The sequence below is a fragment of the Canis lupus genome, chromosome 10, assembly GCF_003254725.2.
Source record: "Canis lupus dingo isolate Sandy chromosome 10, ASM325472v2, whole genome shotgun sequence".
In the NCBI taxonomy this organism is placed as follows: domain Eukaryota; kingdom Metazoa; phylum Chordata; class Mammalia; order Carnivora; family Canidae; genus Canis; species Canis lupus.
This window is the reverse complement of record NC_064252.1, coordinates 42,298,754-42,318,393: the sequence shown is the minus strand read 5'-3', so window position 1 is coordinate 42,318,393 and position 19,640 is coordinate 42,298,754. Positions and strand designations below refer to the sequence as shown.

Here is a 19,640-nt window from a genome sequence, read left to right as displayed (position 1 = left end):
TATAAAGCACTGTGAATGAAGGTAGTTGTCAGGGTTAGCTGCAGGGGTGTGGGTGTTTTTCTTTATTATTATTTTTTTGAGGGGGAGAGGTAGTTTTATTTTAATTCTATGGGCTCCTTTCCCCCTTTTTATGGTGATCTAATTGCATTGGTTAAAAGCAGCTAACCAGTTCTTTAGAATATGCTCTCTAGCCAAGTCTAACTTTATTTAGACGCTGTAGATGGACAAGCTTGATTGTTTGAACCAAAATGGGAACATTAAACAAACATCACAGTCCTCACTAATAACATTGTGACTTTGCTGTCAAGTGTAGAATCCTTCCTTCAAGAAAAAGCTTGTGACCATTTTGTATGGCTTGTCTGGAAACTTCTGTAAATCTTATGTTTTAGTAAAATATTTTTTGTTATTCTAAAAAAGAAATAGAAGAAGAACATCAATAAATTGAAGTCATAATGAAACAAGTGGGTATGAAGGTAAAGATTCGGGAGCCAAGGAGTATTTAGTGTGGAGAAGCAAAGACAGGGAGATGTAAAAAATTGCTTCAAATATTTGAGCAGCTGCCATATTAGAAGATTCTTCTATGTATTTTATTATTATCAAAAGTACAGGACTTCTACCAATGACTCTAAGTTTCAGGCATGAAGATTTTGGTCTGAGGAATGGATCAAAAAAGTCAATGTTTTGGAAGCAACATTGGAATCCACAGAATTGCTTGTGGGAGGGTAACCTGGAACAGCCACTTTGGAAAATATTTTGGCCCCATCCTGAGACATCACAGTCACACCCCCTCCTTAGCTTGCAAGGTTCACTCCTTGCCCAAGAGAACATCATGTGCACAGCAGGAAATGTACACATGAATATTCGCAACAGCAAATTCTGGAAACAATCCAAATGCTCATCTGTAGGACAGTGGATGAGAAAATTATGAAATATTATACAATAGTGAAATGAATCTAGATGAATTTTAATACAATATTAAGTGGACTAAGTCCCAAAAGATGATGAATAACATAACATGATACCCCCTTTTAAAAAGTTAAGCCACAAAAATTAAAAATATGCTTTTTAGAAATACATGTATGAAATAGGTTGGACAAAGAAAGCCAAGTACCCTATGATCTCACTTACATGTGAACCTAAAAGACAAAAACAACAACAACAAACCAAACTCACAGATATGGAAAACAGGTTGGTGGTTGAGAGAGGCAAGGGGCAGGGGAGTGGGCAAAAGGGGTAAAGGTGGTTAAAGGGTTAAAAAATACACAAAAATGCACTAAAACTCTTTTTTAAAAAGCAAGGTAATGATGAGAAGGTTGACGGTTCCCACCAGTGGGGCAGGCAGGGAGATGGGTCATGGGGAACTGGTGATGTGGTTCATTTGGGGTTGTGGGTTCACAGATGTTTACCACATTGTTAAAAAGAACTAAGTAGGGCAGCCCAGGTGGCTCAGCGGTTTAGCACCGCCTTCAGCCCAGGGCCTGATCCAGGAGACCCAGGATCGAGTCCCAAGTCAGGCTCCCTGCATGGAGCCTGCTTCTCCCTCTGCCTGTGTCTCTGCCTCTCTCTCTCTCTCTCTCTCTCTCTCTCTCTCTCTCTCTCTCTCTCCCTGTGTGTGTGTCTCATGAATAAATAAATAAATATTAAAAAAAAAAAAAGAACTAAGTATCCAGATAGAATTAGGCCATGGGTAAGCCCATGATGAGAGTGTGTCATGCATCAATTCAGTTCTGTCTATCTGAGCGCCATGGAAAAGAGGGAGAAGGAACAAAAGAAGGAAGGGAGGTATGGAAGATATTGAATTGGCATCGTTGTGGCCTGGTCAGCAAGCTCCTTGTCACCCACATGATTTCAGCCCAAGTCAGGTGGCTGCCCAAAGTGGTATGGTTGTACAGGTTGTGAGGTGCACCAAGGTCACCAATGAGGAGTCAAGCAGGTTTTCATCAAGCTGTGCTCTACTTGTCAAGCAAGATCCTGCAACAGGACTGTGTTTGCTCAGAGGAAGAGCACAGAAGCCTGCTGCCCTGTCACCTATCTCCGCCCAGAGAGGGCATTTTGTTCTCATAAAAAGTTCCAGCCAGAGGTGCTTTCAAAGGGATCTTGCACCGGGATGGAACTGGACCAGGTGATGGTTAAGGTCTCTTTGAACTCAAGGATATTTTTGATGGAATAACAAGTGGAAAGAAGTCTGACTCACAATTCAGGAGACTGAATGTGAGGGGAGCAAAATTTGCCACCCCAAAGTGTATCTCTATAGTAAGCAGGTTATTTTAGGTATATAGAGGGCTCCAGAAGAACCTTTGACCTTTCCCCTAATTGCCTAAAAGAATTTAGAGTACCTGTTATCTTCTAAGGGAGGTATCTCTACAGAAAAGTCTGGTATAATATGAATGAAGTGAGGAAGACAGGGAGGAATTTTAGCAAAATCTGTTTGCTAAAATTCCTCTCGTTGTTTCTGTATGGCCCAGCTAAAGTTTACCAAACATTCACTCTTTTTCATCTTTCTGTGAATTGCATTTCTTCCCTTTTGAAGTCCCACAGTCCCACCCCCTTCTCCTTGGTGCTAGATGGCATATAAGCCTCAATTGCCTGACTGCCAGATGGTCCATAATAACCCCCACGTACACAATTATGTGTGTGTAAATTTGATTTTCTCTTGTTAATCTGTCTCCTGTCAATTTAAATCTTAGACCAACCAAAAGAACCTGAAAGAGTAGAGGAAAAAAATTTTTCCCCAACCACCACCCAAGCATTGCAACTAGCTGGGTGATCCTCAGCCTTACTGCTAGTTTGTTTCCTTGACTTCTAATGCTGCCTGCTTCAGCCAACGGCTATGACACAAGACAAAGCTTTAAAAATGCCAACTATTTCCTCCCTGCCCACATGTCCTTCCTGCAGGCCTCTCTTGCCCAAAGCCTGTTACAGTATGGGGCACTGGGGCAGAAGGTCAGGTATAGGAAGCACCATCCAAGCAGCCATCATGGGAAATCAGGAAGTCAGTGAAGGAAGTTGGCTTCTCGGAAGGGACATGGAGCAGGCCAGTGGAGAGAAGCAGAGTCCCAGTGGTGTAAGGATATACTGGAGAGAAAGAAAAGAGATGCCTGGCGACTTAGAATCTAGCTGTGGGCTGAGATGGGGACCACCAGCCACATGTGGCTACTGCACACTTGAAACGTGCTAGTCCATACTGAGATGGGCTGTACATGTAAAACATACACCAGATTTTTGAGATTTAGCATAAAGAAAAGAATGAAAAACTCAATGATTTTATAATATTGATTCCACATTAAAATAACATTTTGGAAATTTTGGATTACATTTCAAAATAATAAAAAATTGCACTTTTTAAACAATCCCAAAATGAGGATACTAGGATATTTTAAATTACATCTGTGGCTCCTATTACATTTTTATTGGGCAGCAATGGAGTAGACTCTATGAAGTCTGAACTTCTTACAAGAGGATTTGATGAGATATTTCTTTTCCTTTAAAAAATTCTCATTCTAACTTGTTTTGAGTTGGTGTGTGCCTATTCCTAAAAAACCAGATGGGTAAGTGCCCTGAAAATGAATACAACTCTATCACTGGAAGTTATTATTATTGTTAATTTAATAATGATTATGTCTTATGATTCTATTAATTATTTCCATCAACAAATCCTATTGGCTGTTTCCCAAATATACCCAGAATTTGACTTCTTCTCCCTAATACATCTCTGTCCATTCTTGGCACAGCTGGCTCCTCTTGCTTCCCTGATTTGACCTCAAGGTCCTGAGGACCATCCTGCTCCTCTCTCCCTGTTCTCCTCCCTCCAGCTGTTACAGTCTCCTTGCTGCTTGTGCTCCTTCCCTCAGGGCCTTTGCACTGACTCTGCCTGCACTGCTCTTTTATTCATATCCACATACTCACTGCCTTATCTCTTCAAAGTCTGGATTCAAATATTACTTCTGAGGGAGGCCTTCCTTGTTTGTCTTCCCTAAAACTACAACATTTACACACACACACACACACACACACACACCCCTTATCTCCTTCTGCTCTATTATTCCCCTTAGCATTTATACTGTCTAATATACTATGTATTTTATCTTATATATATTTCTCTTCCAACTATAATACATTTAGCAAAGGCAGGAATTTTTCTCTGTCTTGTTCATTATTATATTCCCAGCATCTAAAACAGTGCCTGGGACATAGCAGCTGCTCAGTAAATATTTGTCATATGTGGAGGGTCTCAGATAGACTACTCTTGTGCTAATAAGTGCTGTATATTATATGTTCTACACAAAGTTCCTGACAGAGCTCTTAACCTCCAGAGGAGGTATTTAAGAGCCAATAAATTCTCTAAGTACAACCAAATTATAAGAAGCACCAGCTGTCTGACACCACAAGTGGTGCTTAGAGTTTGTGTGGTGCAAAGCATTGGCAATTCTTTTCTTTTAAAAAAAAAAAGATTTATTTATTTGAGAGTCAGAAAGAGTGAGCATGAGTGAGAGGGGCAGAGGGACAGGAAGAGAGAATCTGAAGCAGATTCCCTACCAAGCATGGAGCCCAACATGGCTTGTTCTCACAACCCTGAGACCACGACCTGAGCCAAAACCATTTAAGCAACTGCACCACCTAGGCACCCTAAGTGTTGGCATTCCTATGCAGGGAATATCGGCCCAGCCAACCTGGCTGAGGTTTTGGAGTATTTGGAGCTGCCGTGGGTGTACTTTCTTAGGCACTGCCCATTCCTTACCTTTCCAGACCCCTTACCAAGAAGTGTGGACAAAGGACAGAATGGCTTTTCAAAGAAGATGAAGAAGTATATTAACCATCTGGTCAGCTTCCAAGCCAATTATTCCCACTAAGAACCCATTAGACCCAAATACATCTTAATATTTCCTCATCAGTTCACTCGCACACTTTTTTTACTCAGCGAGTACTATATTTTTATCTTCATAACCTACCTTCCCAAATGTGGCTGGGTTGACTTGATTCTGAGCATTCTGACCACAGGTCTCCACATAAATCTCATACATCAGGCAGCGAGGCACACTGTATCCTTCACAGATACAGAAATTGTCAACCAACCTGCGGGGAGAGGAAGACAAGGCAGAGGTGAAATTGACATTGGTTTGTCTGGAGTAGAACATTTTGATAAAGATCAACAGTCAGACACATGTGTGGGATCCAAGGAAATGAAATCTGTTTAAGTATTAAATGCAAAGGCTCACCAATCAGCATCGATAATGTATTTTTTTTTTTTTAAGATTTATTCATGAGAGACACACAGAGAGAGGCAGAGAGAGAAGCAGGCTCCATGCAGGGAGCCCGACATGAGACTAGATCCTAGGTCTCCAGGATCACGCCCTGGGCTGAAGGCGGCGCTAAACCGCTGAGCCACCTGGGCTGCCCAATAATGTATCTTTTTGTTCTCAGCCCAGAGTATATTGATTATGGGTCTTTATTTTTTTTAGTTATTTAATTTTAATTCGAGTATCACTAACATACAATGCTATAAGTTTCAGGAGTACAATACAATCATTCAATCCTATACATCACTCAGTGCTCATCAAGATAAGTATACGCTCCTCCCCGCTAGGAACCATCAGCTTGTTCTCTATAGTTAAGAGTCTGTAGGGGTGCCTGGGTGGCTCAGTTGGTTAAGCATCTGCCTTTGGCTCGGGTCATGATCCCAGAATCCTAGGATTGAGCCCCATATCGGGCTCCCTGCTCAGTGGGGAGCTTGCTTCTCCCTCTTCTTTGCTGTCTCTGTCAAATAAATAGATAAAATCTTAAGAAAAAAAAATCTGTTTCTTGGTTTGTCTCTCCGCCCCCCCACTTCCTGATCATTTGTTTTGTTTCTTAAATTCTGCATATGAATAAAATCATATGGTATTTGTCTCTGACTTATTTCACTTAGCATTATACTCTCTAGTTCTATCCATGTTGTTGCAAATGGCAAGATTTCATTCTTTTTTTATGGCTGAATGATACTTCAATGTGCATATGTGCCACATCTTCATCCATTCATCTACCAATGGATAGTTGGGCTGTTTCCATAATTTGGCTATTGTAAATAGTGTGCAGTGTACAGGGGGGCACATATATCCTTTTGAATTAGTGTTTTTGTATTTTGGGGGTAAAAACCCAGTAGTGCAATTACCAGATTGTAGGGTAATTCTATTTTTAACTTTTGGAGGAATCTTTATACTGTTTTCCACAGTGGCTGCACCAGTTTGCATTCTAATTATGGGTCTTTAGATTATCAACATGTGGGTTTTTATTGTTTTGTTTGTTGGTCTGTTTTTGTTTTTAGCATGTAGGCATATTGAAAAGAAGCCTAAATTATTGGCTCAGCAGACACTTTTTTTTTAAGGTTTTATTTATATATTCATGAGAGACACACGGAGAGAGGCAGAGACATAGCCAGAGGGAGAGGCAGGCTCCCTGTCAGGACCCCAATGCAGGACTCGATCCCAGGACTCCGGGATCACACCCTGAGCAGAAGGCAGATGTTCAACCACTGAGCAACGAAGGTGGCCCAGCAAACACTGTTTTACGTACTATTATAAATGTTGCAGCCAAGATCTCTACAGCAATAAAGTGAGAATTTTTTTTCAAGATCTTATTTATGTGGGAGAGAAAGGGCGAATGAGAGCTAAAGAGAGAGCACAAGCAGGGGGAGGGGCAGAAGGATACAGAGAATCAGGCTCTCCTTGGAGCGGGAGCCTAATGTGGGGCTCGATCTCAGGACTCTGGGATCATAGCCTGAGTATAAGGCAGATGCTTCACCGACTGAGCCACCCAGGTGCCCCTAAAGTGAGAATTATTTACTTGCTGTATCACCCCTGCAGGCGACTGCTTGTCCCAGCATGGCTTGCCAGTCCCTGTGTGCCTGTGACCCAGACCCTGTGTGCAATGCTTTGCCTCCCTCCCCCAGTTGTTTGCACAATTTTTAAACCTGAGTCATCTAGGGCAGGCCATGATATTTTGATCCTTTAAATTGAGATGAGATGTAAAATACAAGACACCAAGAGACAGAGAGGCAGTATGCTTTCCCTCTCCAGCTGAATGGCATTTATATGTGATCTGCAGCACTCCAGGCCTCTGCTCAAGTGCTCCCACACTTGGGGGCAGGTGGCGGCCCCTTGGCAACAAGGGGCTCTGCCTCTGGCTCACAGCCCACAACCAGCCCTGTGGGGACAGCCAGGTCTCTGTTCTGGCAACTGGTATGTGTGTGGGGCAAGAAGTGGGGAGACTGAGATCAGAAAGTGTGGTCCAGGGCAGCCCCGGTGGCGCAGCGGTTTAGCGCCGCCTACAGCCCAGGGCGTGATCCTGGAGACCCTGGATCGAGTCCCATGTCGGGCTCTCTGCATGAGCCTGTTTCTCCCTCTGCCTGTGTCTCTGCCCCCCCCCCCCCCCGCATCTCAATAAATAAATAAAATCTTAAAAAAGAAAAGAAAAAAGAAAGAAAGTGTGGTCCATAGTGACATCTGATCACAATCCTCCCTTTCCTGGTTGAGGAAAGACTCTCAGGGTTCTCCTCATCCTTTTAGAGAAATATGCAAAGCAAGCCAATATCATTTTTAAACACGGAAGGATGTTTAGCAGGGAATTTACCAATACATCTTCTCCTTTTTCATTGATGATATACAGCTTATTTTCTGGGATGAAGAATGCTAAGGCCCACATTTACTTTCCCTGAGAGCTAAAGACCACAGCCACAATTGTCAACCCCATCAGCTTCCTAGAAAAAGGAAAAACCAACATAGGGAAGGTGGGGGAATCTTTGGCCCTAATATGAGGTATACAAATTACCACAGGCCAGGCAACTTAAAGCAATAGAAATTGATTCTCTCCCAGTTCTGGAGGCTGAGAATTCAAAAATCAAGATGTCCTTAAGGGTGGTTCCTTCCAGAGGCTCTGAGGGAGAATGTGTTGTATGCTCTTCTCCTAATTTCTGTGGTCGCTGGACGTCTTTGGCTTATAGATGTGTCACACTTATGTCTGCCTCTGTCTTCACCTGGGCTTCTCTTCTCTGAGAGTCCTCTCCCCTCATGAGGATACCAGGGATTGGATTTAGGGGGCAGCCTAACCCAGTAGGATCTGTTCTTAATTATATCTGCAAAGGCCCCATTTCCAAATAAGGTCACATTCTGAGCTTCCAGATGGATATGTATTTTGGGGGGACACTATTCAACCCAGTACCTGCCCAAGGAGGGGGTTTTTCAAGGGTCTCCTTTACATCGTGTGAGAACATGCCACTTGAGATACTTTACCCTGGTTTAAATATAGCTGCTATAGCACCAATTATTTGGCTCAATGTTGAATACAGGATGATGTCTATTGGTGGGGAGCAGAGTGGCAAATTCATACAAGTAGGTGATACTTCTATTCCTCTTGTTAAGATATTACTCATTGATAGATGAAAAACCTAAAGTATCACAAAAGCTCACTACACTTGGGGAGCTGCTGCAAAATGTGATAGATGTTAACTTAAGGTCAAACTCACTGTTGTTTGTTTATAGCTGCTACTGATTTATCATGGGATGGTTTCCTTTAAAAAGAAGCATGCAAAATGCTCCTTAAAAATGAACTCCAGGGCAGCCCGGATGGCTCAGTGGTTTAGTGCTGCCTTCGGCCCAGGGTGTGATCCTGGAGTCCTGGGATCGAGTCCCCACGTCGGGCTCCCTGCAGGGAGCCTGCTTCTCCCTCTGCCTGTGTCTCTGCCTCTCTCTCTCATGAATGAATAAATAAAATCTTAAAAAAACAAAACAAAAAAAACAACTCCAGTTAAAATTTTTGGGAACCCTTTTTCCTTTGTTCTGGGCCTCTGTGAACTGTGTCCTTCTCTTTCAAAATGCCATTACCGAGTCTGCCTGTTATCTGGGAACACAAGTAAGGCCAAATAACACTATCAATGAGAATAACAGTAAGGGTCTATGATGAGTGTCTTCTCTGTCACACACTGAAACAAAGGGCTGCCTTTCTGGTTTTAAGCCTTGCACTGCCCCCTTGGTGACTTTGCTGCTTTGATCTTGGCTGCACCCCATTTCCGTCCATGTGCCTTTGGTTGTTTCCCCGAAGTCCCCAGCCAGATCTCAGAGACCGGCCTGTGGTGGGCAGAAGCATACATTAACTGGGAAAAAATGGAAGGTTTGAAAGAGGGTTTTAGTTTGTCCAGTAAGAGCATCTGTTCAGGGCCATGACTTTACTTCAGCTCAAACAGTGGTTGTTTCAGCATTTAGTCCCCACACGCATAGGAGATTATGATTTTTAAAAAAGCGTACTTATTTTAGAGAGAGAGCATGCACAAACAGGAGTAGGCATGGCAGGAGAGGGAGTGGGAGGGAGAATCTCAAGTGGACTCCCTGCCTAATGCTGAGCCTGGCTTGGGCCTTGATCTAATGACCCTCAGATGATGACCTGTGCCGAAATTGAGAGTTAGATGCTTGGGGCACCTGGGTGGCTCAGTGGCTGAGCATCTGCCTTCAGCTCAGGTCGTGATCCCATACTGAGTCCCGAATCAGGTTCCCCACTGGGAGCCTGTTTCTCCTTCTGCCTGTGTCTCTGTCTCTCTCCGTGTCTCTCATGAATAAATAAATCTTAAAAAAAAAAAAAAAAAAGAGTTGGATGCTTAACTCACTGGGCTACCCAGGCACCTCTATGAATTTTAAGTAAATTATTTCTTTTAAAATAATCTCTACACCCAACATGGGGCTCAAACTCATGACCCCAAGATGAAGAGTCACATGCCCTACTGATGGAGTCACCCAGGTGCCCCTTGAAATTATGATGAGTATTACCCAAGACTTTGCACCTCACAGAGCCAGGCTTTCCTTCTGACTCTGAGATACCAAGCTTTTGTGACTAGAAAACAAGCAGTAAGTACACTTACTGGCACATGGAAGCTCTTATCATTGTCATTTTAGTGTCTACCTCCAAAATCTTCAGTGGAAGCAAGAAACACATCCTTGTGGGCAGACTGGCAGCCCAGAAACACCTCTGGCAAGTGAGCTCGACTTTCAACAACATGCGGGCCCAAGGAGAGGCTGACGGGGGGGGGGGGTGGGGGGGGTGGGGGGGGGGTATATATAGGCAGTAGGGCTGGGCCAAACTACTGGCAGGTGAGATTGCTTAAGGTTTTACACTGTTCCACCAAAACGTGTTTTGGAAGTCATGATTATAAGGCCTGTACACGTGAGCAATGAATCAGCTCACTAAACTCCTTGCTTAGCTGCCTAACAGCAGTATTCATCAGGTCTTGTGACCAGATGAAGTTGATTGCTAAGATCTTAAAAACATTCATGATGTTCTCCTTGTTTTAAGTGATGTGTCCATCACAATCTGATAGTAGCCAACGTCAGAGCGCACGTACCTAGTCCTGCGATCCTCACGTTTTCTGAGCACTCCTTTCCATGGTAAAGAAAAACGTAATGAAAAAAAAAAAAAAAAAAAAAAGAAAAACGTAATGCTGGGAATTACACATGCTGGGAATTGTAGTACCTTTTCTTTGATTCAACCTAATCAAAAGCTCCTATGAATTCTGTATCTTTCAAAATAAATTTGCATTTCATTAATTTCAACAGTCTGTAGAAATTTGAAAAAAGTCATATCATATGCGGGAGACAGTTATTTTGGTCTCTAGCCAGGCTCAGCCTGCAGAAGGATTAGAGGATGCCTAGCTTCATCTGAGGTCTGAAGCCAAGGGCCACAGTCAGACCTGTCACTCCCTAGCAGGGGAAGTCAAGTCATTGCTTTTCATCCCTTTGTGCTCCCCCGAGGTCCGACCACTTCTCTCTCCGTTTCTACATCCTTCTTGCCTGTGAAACAGAAAATGTCTATTACTTCTGTTCCTGGAGACTGTCCTGCTCCTTGCAGAACCTTTCTCCTTGGAGAATTTATCATATGTTTACGACAGTGGCACTGAGGTCTCTAAGGAATGCTGAGGACCTAACTGGTGACTGGAAAATGAAGTAATGAGGCAATGCTGAAAGTGGAATGTTCCTCCCACGTGACAATAACCAGCCCCCTCTCTGGTCTTTCACTCAGAAAGAAGGTCTGGGCAGCTCGCCCAACAGTACTCACTGCCACTCTTCTAGGAAACTGGTTTCCTCGGGCATCTTCTAACCCCCTCCAGGATGCCAAGGCTCTGGATTACAAACTGAGTGGCTCTACTGTGTGTGTATGTGTTTTAAAATATATATGTATTTTTTCATTGTGGTAAATATATATAACAAAATTTACCATTTTAAAATGTATCATCAGTGGCGTTAAGCACCTTCACATTGTTGTGCAACCATCACTACCATCCATCCAAGAACTCTTACCATTTGCAAAAGAAATTCTGTACCTATTAAACACTAACTCCTCCTTACCTTTCCCTCAGCCCCTGATTCCCACCATTCTGCTTCTGTGAAGGGGACTACTTTAGGTACCTCATACAAGTGGAATCATACAGTATTTGTCCTTTTGTAACTGGCTTATTTTATTTAGCATAATGTCTTCAAGCTTCATTTGTATTGTAGTATGTATCAGAATTTCTTTCATTTTTTAAGCCTGAGTAATAGTCCATTGTACGTACATATCACATTTTGCTCATCCATTCATCTGTTGTTGGACACTTGGATTGTTTCCGTCTTTTGGCTATTGTGTACAATGCTGCTATACATGTGGGTGTGCAAAAATCTGCTCAGGTCTCTGGCTTTCAATTCTTTGGGGTAAATACCTAGAAGTGGAACTGCTGGATCATATGGTAGTTATATTTTTAATTTTCTTTGAGGCACCGCCATACTGTTTTCCATAATGGCTGCACCATTTTCCATTTCCACCAATAGTGCACAAGGGCTCCAATTTCTCCACATCACTGACAACACTTATTTTCTATTTTTGTTTGCTTGATAATGGCTATACTAATGGGTGTGAAGTGGTTGGTGCTGTATTTTTAACGCCAATGTTAAAACCATCAGTACCAATGATCTGTTTTTTTTTTTAATTTGTTTATTCATAGAGACACACAGAGAGAGAGAGAGAGAGAGAGAGAGAGAGAGACAGAAGCAGACTCCATGCAGGGAGCCTGACATGGGACTCGATCCCAGGTCTCCAGGATCACGTCCTGGGCAGAAGGCAGGCGCTAAACTGTTGAGCCACCAGGGCTGCCCCCAGTGATCTGTTCATCATTCTACTTCATAGGCTGGATGACTAAAGAGCAGCCCTCCGCAGGAGGCTAAGCCCCCCTCACTTTCATTGCTCCATCTCCTCCCCCAACCTGAAGAGCATTACCCTGTGTTTTAGAGGCTTGTAGGGAGGTAGGAATTCATGGCCTAGGACTTGAATTAGTTCCGCTTACAGCTGAAATGGTCTACACCATCCTAAGTGATTTAGGGCAGCTGCACTGTGGATAGCCTGCATTGTGCCTGTTCATAGACGACTTTAGGAGGGTGTCTAGGTATTTTTAAATCTCTAATGATTTTTAAGTCTCTGAATATAATGCAAATCCCAGAAACTCTAATTTACTAAAGAGTGACCTGGAATAGTTCACAAAGGCATCCTCATAGTTCTTTCTTCTAAGAAGGAGCCACTCTGCTGAGGGATCTGAGATATTGAGTATAAAGGAAAGAGAGCACTGCTCCGTGGTATTCTGAAAACTTTGTGTGTCCTCTAATATGCATTTTTTTTTTATCGTTTCTCTCTTATGCAAGACAGACTACATCAAAAATTTTCTCTTAGAGGAACACGCAGGGTAACACTTTAGGCCTTTTCACATTATAATCACAAACGCGCCCTTCATTTTTCTATTTTGCTCACATGACTTTTTCAGTAAGTCTTCCCTGAGAAATATTCCCTAAAACCTTTTTAAAAAGTCATCAGATATCTGCTATTTGTTCACCTTATGAAACTTAGGTTTTAGATTTTAGAAGACTGGTTTCAATTATTTTCCTATTTACGAAAAGCTACAAACCCATGAGTTCATCAGTCCCAAGGGCTAATGATATTTTTCTTTCCAGTTTTTCTGTCCCTATTTAAATAGCCAGACGCGAATTTCACAAACAACGTGGAATGCATTGTTAAAGCTAAAAATGGCTTTGCTTTAAGTCAGAAAACATCCCATTCTGGATCTCATACCAAGGGGAAACGTTTCCTCTCCTGGTCGAGGCGCACGCGCCTTCAGACGTAGGTGTAAGAGCCGGTGGGGGCGACCACGGGGAAGCCCCACGGGGAGCCCCCCAGGAGGCCTTCGCGGGGTGTGCGCGCCCGCGGGCCCGTCCCCTGCGCCGCTCCGGGGCGTGAACCACGGCCCTTCCCGGCCTCTCTCCGGGGCTCCCGGCGCCGCCGGCCCAGGCCCCGCCCCCCGGGCCGCCCGGTCCTCCACCCCCGGGGCCGCGGCGCCCCCCAGCCCTGCCCTACGCCCGGCGCGGTGGGGAGGCGCCCGGGCCGCTCACCACTGGACGACGCCGCCGTGCAGGCCCCGCGGGCCCGCGCCGCCCGCCGCAGAGACCGGCCCCTCCTCCGCCGTGGCTGCGACCGGCCGTCGCTCCGGGCAGGGGGCGGCCGCGCTGCACCCGTCGGGCCGCCGCGCTCCTCGGTGTTTACTTTAGAGCGGGGCGCGCGGGGGGCGCGGGGGGCGCGGGGGGGCCGCGGGGGCCGCGCGGGGGCTGGGGGGCGCGGGGGCACGCGGGGACCAGAGCCCCGGGGTGCCCTTTGGAGCCTGCTCGGGCGTGCCCTGCGCCCTGAGGAGGGTGGGTTACGGGCAGGGGTGGGGGGCACGGGCTCGCCTGCCCCGGGGTCAGAAGATGGAAGGACAGAAGGACGAAGGCGCGCTGCCCGCCGCGCCACCCACGCATCAAACAAACGGGGAAGCAACAGACCAAAACCAACGTCTAAGTTTCAGACGCGGTCACAGCAGCCGTGGCCAGCCGCGCCCTCCACCTGCCTGCGCTCTGGAGTTCCCTGAGCAGCTCCCAGAGACACTGCCGCCCGGGCGCCAACCCGAGTTCTGCTGTCATTGGTCTGGGGGGGGGGGTGGCTCCCCAGGAGGTTAGTGCTGCTGGTGTGCAGGCTGAGAACCACTGGTCCTGGGAGGTTTGAGGAGCCGACATCAGGACTTTAGAGAGGCTGACCCCAGATTACTCCAGTGGTGGCTCACGTTGAGAACAGCTGCCCTGGAGTGACCCTCCCCTCAAACCTGCAGCCAATGATCCCCCAAACCTCCGGCAGTCCCTGCCCTCAGGAGCTAGATGTTCATGTCACTGATAGGTGATGTCCAACTGCTGACTCTCTCCCAACCTTACTTCACTTACTAGGAATTGTGTGGTTGTTTTAAGTATTAAGTGACCAAATATGGGCCACAGGGCCTGTGGCATGAAGAGTTCATTCAGGCAACTGTTACTTTGGCTGCTGACTGCTTAAAAGTCCTCTCATAAAGATTTCTTCATCTAGGTTAAAAATACACTTCATAACTCAACAACAACAACAACAATAAAACAGCCCAACTGGAAAATGGGCAAAGGACTTGAATATCTTCTCCAAAAGAAGATATAGAAATGTCTATAGATATAGAAATCTCCAAAAGAAGATAAAGAAATATCTTCTTTTGGAGAAGATATAGAAATGGCTAATAAACACATGGAAAGATGATAAACATCACTGGCCATTAGAGAAATGCAAATCAAAATCACTATGAGATACCACTCCATACTCATTGGGATTGCTATTATTAAAAACAAGAAATAAAACCAAGAAAATAACAACTGTTCATGAAGATGTGAAAAACTAGAACCTTATTCATGGCTGGTGGGAATGTAAAATGGTGCAGCTGCTATAAATACAGGTGGTTTCTCAAAAAATTAAAAACAATCAACATATCCATCAGTTCCACTTCCTGGGTATGTATTGTTGGGGTGGAAAAATTTTCCTTTACCTTCAAAGATTCTTATGGCTGGTTTAAGAATTAAATTTACATCAGACAGATTAACAGAGAAAAACAAATTTAATTTTATATGTACGGGAACCCCATATACATGAGAGCTGTAAAGACAGAAAGGTAAAAGAAGGGAAATATGCCATCCTGCGCTGAGGAATGATAGGGGCCTAGGGCTTCAAAGGGGAACAGGGCAATTCACAGGACCATAAGGAAAGAGGCAAATGTTTGGTAATTAGGTGTTTGCCTTGACATAAGGATGGGTCACTCAGATAAAATTTATCTCTGGTAGTAACTTTACTGGGGAAAGAGCCCCAATTTAGATTCTTCTAGGTAGTTAGGGGAGGGGCAGGATTTTCTCTTGAGCCTGCAGGGTCTCAATTGCCTTCAGCTCAAAATAGACCACATGCTGAAGTGGCACATTTTGGGGAGATTTGTTCTGAATCCCTTCAGTACCCAGAAGAACTGAAAGCAGAGACTCAAACAGATATTTATAATTTATATCCCTATTCATAGCAGTATTATTCGCAAGAGCCAAAAGGTAGAAGCAACCCAAATGTCCATCAATGGTTGAATGGATAAACAAAATGCGGTATTTGTGTTTACATAAACAATGGAATATTATTCAGCCTTTAAAAGGAATGAAATTTTATTACATGCTACAACATGGATGAACCTTGAAGGCATTTGCTAAAAGAAATAAGCCAGTCACCAAAAGATGATTCCCCTTATATAAGGTACTTAGCATAGTCAAACTCATAGAGAAAGAATGGTGGTTACCGGGGGCTGGGGGAAGAGAAATGGGAGACGTAGTTTAATGAGTACAAAGTTTCAGTCTGGGATAAGGAAAAGTTTCTGGAGATTAATAATGGCAAAAGTTTCACAACGTAAATGTATTTAATGCCACTGAATTATACACTTTAAACTGGCTAAAATGGTAAATTTTATGTTATGCATATCTGACCACAATTTTTAAAAATCTGGCTCAAAAAAAAGATACTCCAGGGTGCTTGGGTGGCTCAGGCCATTAAGTGTCCAACTCTTTTTTTTTTTATTTATTTTTTTTTTTTTCCAACTCTTTTTTTTTTTTTTTTAAATGTCCAACTCTTAATCTCAGCTTGTGTCTTGATCTTGGGGTCGTGAGTTCAAGCCCCATCTTGCGCTCCACACTAGGCATGGGGCCTACTTAAAAAAAAGAAAGGTAAAAAAAAAGATACCCCACCCCCACCACTAGCACCAGGTGAACACATTTGGAGAACCACTTTTACTTTTTTTTTAAGATTTTATTAATTTAGTCATGAGAAACAAAGAGAAAGAGGCAGAGACATAGACATAGAGAGAAGTAGGCTACATGCAGGGAGCCCAATGTGGGACTTGATCTCCAGACCAGAAACATGCCCTGAGCTGAAGGCAGACACTCAACCGTTGAGCCACCTGGGTGTCCCAGAAGAACCACTTTTAGAAGCAGGGCAGAGTTTCACAACAAACAGCAATGACTGCCTTCCATGTGACAGCATTAGAAAGTAGTTTGGGGGTGGGGGGGTGGGCATCTGGGTGGCTAAGTCAGTTAGGTGTCCAACTCTTGGTCTCAGCTCGGGTCTTGATCTCAGGGTCATGAGTTCAAGCTCCACTTTGGGCTCCAAGCTGGGCATTGAGTCTACTTAAAAATAATTTAAAAAAAAAGTAGTTGTTGGGGTATATCAGAAGTCTCCAGGGCTGGCATTCTCCCTTTAGTGGGGACACAATCATCAGGGTACCAGGGACAAGGCTCCAAAAGCAGTTCCAGAGGACAGATCGCAGGACATTCATTAAAGAGCCTGAGCCTTGAAGTATGGCCAGGTCACTGGAGCCAACCCCATATGGCATCTGGTTCCACTTTGGGGAGCCACACCAGGAATCAGCCTAGTTCTGAAAACTTGGCAAGGGTTTTTTTCTAGGGGAGGGGGTAGCGGTGGGCAGTAAAGTGGAAAGGACTTATAAACAAGGGATGGATGCCGAGGTTTGCCCTCTTTATCTTTTCAGCTGAATTTCCTTGTTCAGGGCTGGTGGCTTTAAAAAGCCATCCAGTAGGGGACACTTGACACTACATCAGCCCCTCTCAGGCCAGATGCCAAGGGGAACAGCATGTGGAGGGACTCCTTCATGACCTGGCAATGATAGGAGGCTGACTGTGTGGGTAAGAAGCAGATTGGCAGCATCTAAACTTCAAGCAGTGCCAGGACACTGCTGAATAGGGAAAGCTGAATGGTAATTGTGATGAAAAACTAGCAGGAGGCGAGAGGAAACAACCAGGTGACATGATATAGAAGGTTCTCCAAGGAAGCTCTCTGGAGTTCAGTCCTTTTTCTCTGGTTGTTTCTAGAGAAGTGGTAGGTGTCTCAGGACCATGGGTGGGAGCCCTGCTAGGCTGCTTCATTGACTTTGCTTTGCCCTGACGGCTCACATCCTGGGCCTCCTGCAGTGGGGGCAGGGCCTTCTCAGTGGCTGGTGGAAACTGAGAGTATGGCCCCTTCCATTCTTCATGCAGGTAGCTGCATGTGGCTCCTTGCCACCCAAGAAACTTCCCAAGAGGCTCACTCATTTCCACAGAGACTGGAAATAACCAAGAGAAGAGCCTACTCTTATTAGGCTCAACTTGTTAGGTCCAGCTTGAGGTCTTACTATGTCACCGATGATTATGTGAGATTTGCATATTTACTTTGCCCCAGTCAGTACCAGGCACTGGAACAGATCTTGGAAATATAATGGAGCACCGTGACCTTCTGGTTGACCAGGGGTCTCTGCTGTTTACTATATCAAGTATTAGATACAATGAATTGCAAACATTAGTTTGCCTTGCTCCAGAGCTGTTGAGGCTAGTTGGTTAGAGGACTACAGACATGAGGCCATGGGGTCGATTTCACACCCTCCACCCAAAGGACCAGCTAATTTCATCTATGACAGCTGACAGCTGGTGTTTGACCAGCCCTCTTACAAATGCAGACTCTGAGTAGGTGCATGCTAATATAATAACATTCTTAGACTTCTTCACAGTGTATGCCTTCACAGTATATGCACAGTGCTAAATGTGCAAAAGATATCTATCTCTGCATGTGACTCTTACTAGCAGTGTTAATTAAGGCTTTCATCTGGGCGGAGCATATAGCCACATAGACTGCAGAGTAGAATTAGATCTAAAATTAATCTTCTTTTTTTTCATCTTATTTTCTTTTTTTTAAAATTTTTTTTTATTTATTTATGATAGTCACAGAGAGAGAGAGAGAGAGAGAGAGGCAGAGACACAGGCAGAGGGAGAAGCAGGCTCCATGCACCGGGAGCCTGACGTGGGATTCGATCCCGGGTCTCCAGGATCGCGCCCTGGGCCAAAGGCAGGTGCCAAACCACTGCGCCACCCAGGGATCCCTTCATCTTATTTTCAAAGAACACTTAGGGGGATCCCTGGGTGGCTCAGCGGTTTAGTGCCTGCCTTTGGCCCAGGGCATGATCCTGGAATCCCGGGATTGGTCCTACATCGGGCTCCCGGCATGGAGCCTGCTTCTCCCTCTGCCTGTGTCTCTGTCTCTCTCTCTCTCTCTCTGTGTCTATCATGAATAAATAAATAAAATCTTTAAAAACAAACAAATAAAAACAAAGAACATTTAATTGCAACTGATGTAACAAGAAACTTCCTTTTGTGGCACTCACTGATGAGTTAGCCAGACCCATGTATATGCTCTTGTACCTGAAAAATCCAGTATCCCTCTAATTCAGGTTCAGCATCTGACTACTAATGTCCTATGTCATCTCAGGGAAAAGAAATTTTAAGGTTCATATCAAACAGAATTCCAATTTTTCATATCATATGCACAATAAGCTTTTTCTCCCTCTGCCATAGAATATAACTCTTTTAGTTGAACAGTGACCTCTTTTGCCTACTTCAGTCTAATTGGTTGCTAGATTATCCAATTAGTCTTACTTCACCTTCTAAAAGGGCACACCAGCTGTGCCTTATTCTTGCACAGAAACATCTATCTGGGGTGCTTAATTTCATTCAATTCTTACAATTATTCACTTTGTGGATGTACCAGGTGTCTTCAGGCAATAGATGTATTTTTAAATAAAGCTAATGAGTATAATGCATTTGGTCAAGAATGTGGAATGTAGTTAGTATCTGCACGGACAGAGCATTACAGAGAACAGACAACTGCATGTTTCATTTTCACCTGAAAGAGACTTTCGAAGATCACTGGCCTCTAAACCAATAAGCCATGGAGACTTTTAAACTATACTGGAGCAAAACAGTCTCATTGGAGAGATTCCAAATTGCTATCACATGTTAAATTTTTCATTGGCCTGGATTCACCTACGGAGTATCTGAAATTGATTGGGTACATCACACTCACAGGCATGAATGCGCTAGGAAAGAAACTCCACACAAAGCAAATCTCTACTATTTCTTGATCTGAAACCCATGATTTGGAGCACCATTTCTGTAGAGGTTAATTTCTACTGATCCACAGTCTTGCCCCTCCCCAGTTTTGCACAGGTCATGTGAAAGGCTGGCCACATGTGGTATAACAAACAGTATTATCTGCAGAGGAACTCTGAGAATGTATGGAATGAAAGGGAACAGGCTTCATTCATCATAGAATGCTCATAAATAATAATGTGTAGAGGAATACATTTGAAATCTTGCCACATTAAAAATGGGATTTTTCTGAAGTCCGGTAGAAAACCAAGTAAACACAAAGTGGAA

The 19,640-nt window shown here is 44.1% G+C and overlaps 1 protein-coding gene across 1 annotated transcript in view; it reads right to left on the bottom strand.

Moving 5' to 3' along the window:
• RFX8 (regulatory factor X8) overlaps window positions 1-13,573 on the bottom strand; it is a 64,797-nt gene extending 51,224 nt beyond the window's left edge. Inside the window, 2 exon segments of the mRNA XM_025463809.3 lie at window positions 4,950-5,073; window positions 13,428-13,573. Coding sequence (XP_025319594.2) covers window positions 4,950-5,021 — 72 coding nt within the window. The 5' untranslated portion in view covers window positions 5,022-5,073; window positions 13,428-13,573.
• Between the last annotated feature and the right edge of the window lie 6,067 nt (window positions 13,574-19,640).